This window comes from Triticum urartu, chromosome 1 (genome assembly GCF_003073215.2).
Source record: "Triticum urartu cultivar G1812 chromosome 1, Tu2.1, whole genome shotgun sequence".
In the NCBI taxonomy this organism is placed as follows: domain Eukaryota; kingdom Viridiplantae; phylum Streptophyta; class Magnoliopsida; order Poales; family Poaceae; genus Triticum; species Triticum urartu.
This window is the reverse complement of record NC_053022.1, coordinates 42762479-42767715: the sequence shown is the minus strand read 5'-3', so window position 1 is coordinate 42767715 and position 5237 is coordinate 42762479. Positions and strand designations below refer to the sequence as shown.

Genomic DNA, 5237 nt, shown 5'->3' with positions numbered 1-5237 from the left:
CTTATGATAATTAATTAATGACTTTTTCACCCTCATCATTTAACGTTGGTCCACGTATCACCAATGGTACCTAAAGCTGGAGCCTGGAAGAAAAGTCATCTCATGTTCATATTTTTATCTCAATTATTACTGTACAAGTCCGGCTGCTAATTGTGGCAAACTGCTTCAGTGACTATGTGCAAAGAAAATGTTGGTCTTAGCTAGACATGCTTGGGAAGAGCTAACAAACATTAGACCGCTCAGGTGTGCAGCGGCTTACAGGAGGGAAAGTGGGAAAGCTAATGGACTAGAGAGACAAGTTAAATTGCATATAGAACATCCCACTCCCACTTGTACTGTAAAACACTCAAATCATAAGTACAATGCATACAGACTTCCGATAAATGAAATTTTCTTTTTGTTACATAGGCAAACATAATCTAACAAGCAAAGCATATACTCCCTCCATTCCTAAATACAAGTCTTTTAAGAAATTCCACTATAGACTTACATACGGAGCAAAATGAGTGAACCTATATACTCTAAAAGGCGTCTATATACATCTGAATGTAGTCTTTATAGTGGGATCTCTAAAAAGACTTATATTTAGGAACGGAGGGAGTATATATGTATGTCAAATATGAAAACAGAAGCAACTTATTCAAGTATAACAACTTTTTTATAAATAGGCCCATCTTAAACCAAATGGTTTCTCTCAATACCACTCTCTAGGATGCCTCCAGAATTGAAAGACTAGGATGCCTCCAGAATTGAAAGACTAGGATGCCTCCAGAATTGAAAGACTAGGATGCCTCCAGAATTGAAATATTAACATTAAAAGGTTTCGTCAAATATACACAGCCGTTTATATCCCACTCCAGCTCCCTCCCTAGTCTTCCACCATTTACACAATAGGTGTTGCACCAGGCGGGAGTGTTAAGAATTCCTTCAGGAACTCTGGATCATCCATGCCCTGAAGAAAAAAAATGCACAGGCAAGGATTAACAATGAATCAAGTAACCAACATCATGTTACTATAAACGTACTATACGGCACATGATATACCACTACCTTGAACATATATCGTATGTTATCCTCCTCAGCTTTCTCCTGTAAAATAAGGGAAAAGGCTAAAAATTAATGACACGGCACCAAAAGAATTTAATGCTCACCAGGAAATAAAACACCATACATCCTCATCGTAGTCGATCCAGTCTCCACTACAACATCCAGATGGCAATTCCAAGTGACCAGCAGTGTATGCAGCAGCATTGTTGGGGTGCTTCATACGAATACTTCCATTATTTACACAACCATAGCAGTGGCCTTTATAAGTTACAAAAGAGGGGGAATCGTTTAACTGCCAAATAACCAACCAGGAACAAAAACAATAATAATAGATAGTTGAAGGTAAAAAAAACTGTGCATGAACCAGTTTAAGATATTGCAAATGTGAAGCTCAAGGATAATGGATGAGATGAAAGATAACATGATACAAGCAGAAAACGAAGAGGTAAATACATTAAAGATGATATACCACAACCAGAAACACATTTGCACGTATATCTTCCAGGACTGTGGCCAGAAAATGTATTTTAACAATATCAATTAAGATGGAAGTATATCATACCATTATCATTAGGTTTAACCATACAGAAACAGCTGACAACCAATTTTTCATCTTCTTCATTCACAAATTTGACTTCGACTTCGACAAAGAATAGATTGTTGGTGCCACATCCAAAAGCATCAGCTCTTTTAGTCTTCGTAGTGAAATTGAAATGATAGTACCCCTGGCCCTCGGAGATATATTGGTACTTCATAACATCTTTCAGTTCATGTGCTAGATCCTAAAATAACACCATCGGTCAGATCAGCAACTGTGACATGATAATCTGTAGTAGGACAGAGAGTGAGGTTGGGAGGGAGAGCAAGCTAACCCCAAAACGGTTGTGATCATCATTATACTTGTCCACTAAAGCTTGAACTAATAAACGCATTTCACTATGGCTTTCTTCGATCTTTTGTGATTTTGGGCCGTTCCTCCTACTGCCATCAGGCCAGTACATAGCCTCTCGTATAGCAATGTCCATTAGAGAAACCCCATCCTGCTCCTTGAACCTAATTCAGATCAGAGCATTTATACAGTTAGTAGATTGTACTTTCTCACAAGGGGGGATAATACAAAGTGATAAACTGATAATAAAGGACTTTGCTAATGAACCAGCCCAACGCATGGTTAGGGTGAATCAGTTTCATGGATAGGGGCCAAACAGCTACCAAGTTGCTTCTAACACAGCTCAAGGTAGCAATCAAAAGCAAAATTGATGTGCTTACAGCTATAAGTTCCCAAAATGCATATAACTCTTAAAAATAGGTATCCATCTTTCATTAAGATTCACAACTCAGTGTGCTCTTATTGTACTGTTTGAACGATTAACAGAACTTGTTTGGTCTCGCTACAACAATATTTAGTGCATGGGGCAGCAGAGTTACCATCTACATTTACTTTGTTAATTTTGAGACAGGCTTATGATTTATGCTCTATTAATTTTAACAACTCTCTTACATATAGAAGTTACTTAAGTGGTTTCAGAACAGGAATTAAAAAACACAAGCAAGTAACCTTTTCAAACTTGTCAGTTTTCTAGTCTAGCTTAGGGACATGCAGTCTTTTCCTGATCAGTGTTGTACAAATTTTGATTAGGTTTTGTTGCCTATATACACCATAAAAGCATGTACTGTGTAACCATGTTAGGATATAATAATAAGCTGCAAGTGTGCACACAACACACTTGAAAGTAAATAATGAAAAATCCATAACAAAGTTGGGAGCTGAGAAACTTCACATTGTTGGATGCCGGCGGTCCTCAAGATAGCGTTCAATAGCATCGTGAACTTCTTGCAATTTCCTAAATGGCCCACCCACATGAGGATATGTATGGAAAGACCCCCTGCGATCAATTCTGATATAGAAGGTCATCGGCCAATCAGTAGGTGTCCGAGCCAGAATTGGCGACCCAAGAGTCGAGGATTCCATAAATGTTGTAGTGCTCAGCAACTTATTTAAGTGCGAGACAGATGGTTCTCGTCGCAACTGTGCAGGTCCATGTTCCTGACACCTGAATTAAGTGGAACCAATTGAGCAGGGTCAATAAGTAGAAGCAAGATCAATATCTTATTTAAGTTTGTTTTGCTTTCTGAAAAGAAAAAGGTTGATGGATGCCACCAGCAAGCAACTTGCAATCTACCATACAGAAATTCAAGTGAAATTCATAGGGATGCAGATAAACTAGAACCATCCCTCACTAGCGCAACCCCCAAGCAATCGACAAACAAACAATTCAATCCGCGCCTTTTCTGTCAGACAGTCTGCTAGATCAGAAGTAGAAAACGAGTGACGAAGCGAGTAGACATACGGTGCAGAGCCCAGCCGACGGCGGGAGCGTCCTTCGGAGCGGCCAGGGCGGTAGAGGCCATGGTCGGCGCTGCCGCAGGCGTGGCCGGCGCGGCCAGACGCAGAGACTCCCCATAACGGCCTGCCCATGGCACGGGTCTGTGGTGCGCCGTCCCGGGCAAATTGATCCTGACGCTGCTCCGCAGGTAGGCTGGGCCGGCCGTGGCGTCCGCGTCCGTGTCCGCGACTTCCAGAGGGCGGCATGGGAGACGACGGGGACGAGGATTAGGGTTTCGTTGGAAGGCGAGAGAGGAGGAAAAAAAGAGAAGTGCAAGGAAAACGTCCCGCGTTCGAGCGATGGAACCCTCGTTTAGTTGGCGGGGCGCGTCACGTTTGCTTAAATACTTGTCTCCCGTGGCCCCGCCATCTTTTTCTCTAAACTAGATAATACCCCGCGCGTTGCTGCGGTATTCATAGTGCAAGCAATATGAATTAAATATTAATAAATATAATTCAAATACAATATCAAGAATAGATGTACATGTATGTATACATTATTAGCTAATCATATAAGTTCACTATTAGAAGAAATATGAATAGAGGTAGAAATGTTTGTATTTAATAAAAAAAGCACAAGCTGGTAACTTTGGTTATGTTAGGTTTAATACTGAGACAACATATGGAAATTTAATCAATGTGTCAAATGACTTGAGATGATTATCTGAGCACAACAAAAAAGAGAAATACATGATAGTACATATATATAAGCTGACGAACATAATTCCATGTTTAGATATATCTAGCAATCAGGTGTCTTCCCTCTGCATACTTCGTTGAAATGCTCAGATAATCATGTGAAAGAAAATAGCCACCTCAGCTCTAAATTAGGTCTGCAGGAACAAAAATATACATCAAGTCCAAATGGGATCTGTAAGAATTTCATGAATTACATGAGTTGACCCAATGCAGTTAAGATTCAGAATGACAGGTGCATGTGTTAGAATTAAAGTTTAGATTTTTTGGGTGGGGGTTCTGATCTGGACTAACCTGATACATGAGAGCATTCCGGATTCGTCTCATTTAGCTTCATGCGCTAACAGCAGGCTATGAGGTTGGGACCTGCCAACATGTTGACTTCCATATGGTGGAACTTACAAATCAAAAACTAAACTCATGTTGGAGATAGGTGCCAGTGTCATAGAGAAGCTGGAAAAGACGAAAGGGGTGGCTCACCGATAGCTGTTGAGATTAAGAATGGAGCACAGGCACATCCACCCAGGTATAGCCTCAGTTGATTAATGCTGAGAGCAGCTCGCCTCCTTTAGTTTCTCTTGCCTGCAGAATACACAAAAGGCAGAAGGAAGACCACCGTTCCTATCATTACCATACTCTGAAGTTTTTCATCCTTACGTGCAAACCCATCGTCGATACAAAAAGTTGCCCTGGATGGCTTCCCTTCCCAGTTGCAGGAACTATGCTTGGAAAAAAGGCTACCATTGCTGCAGTAATCAGCTTCGATAGCACACCGTTGAACCCTCACTGGAAGGGGTGGGTGCAGAGCTCCTCCAAACATCGCTGTCAATAGAGGCTTGTCCGGTCATTCTAGGCCAGGCCAGGTCCGGACACCAATCTCCCAAGCGACCAATCAAACATTACATAACTATCTCGGTAAGTCGATTGAACCAACCTCACAAGCAGTGCCAGAGCGGACACCAATCTCCCAAACGCTCATTGAACCAACCTCAGAAGCAGCGCCGGAGCTATCTTGGCCGGAACAGAGGCAGAGATGGACGGGACGACCAAGCACCACAGACGTCGGCTCGACGATGCAGGGCACCACACCAGCAACGCGAACGTAACC

At 41.7% G+C, this 5237-nt stretch overlaps 1 protein-coding gene across 1 annotated transcript; it reads right to left on the bottom strand.

Annotated features, from left to right (window-relative positions):
- Positions 1-354: 354 nt before the first annotated feature.
- Positions 355-3742, bottom strand: LOC125551547. The gene is made up of 7 exons (XM_048714823.1): positions 3399-3742; positions 2829-3101; positions 1920-2100; positions 1610-1829; positions 1172-1305; positions 1051-1089; positions 355-952 (listed from the first exon to the last, which is right to left on the bottom strand). The coding sequence occupies exons 1-7, from the start codon at positions 3638-3640 to the stop codon at positions 884-886; spliced, it is 1158 nt and encodes a 385-aa protein (XP_048570780.1). The 5' UTR covers positions 3641-3742; the 3' UTR covers positions 355-883.
- Positions 3743-5237: the final 1495 nt, after the last annotated feature.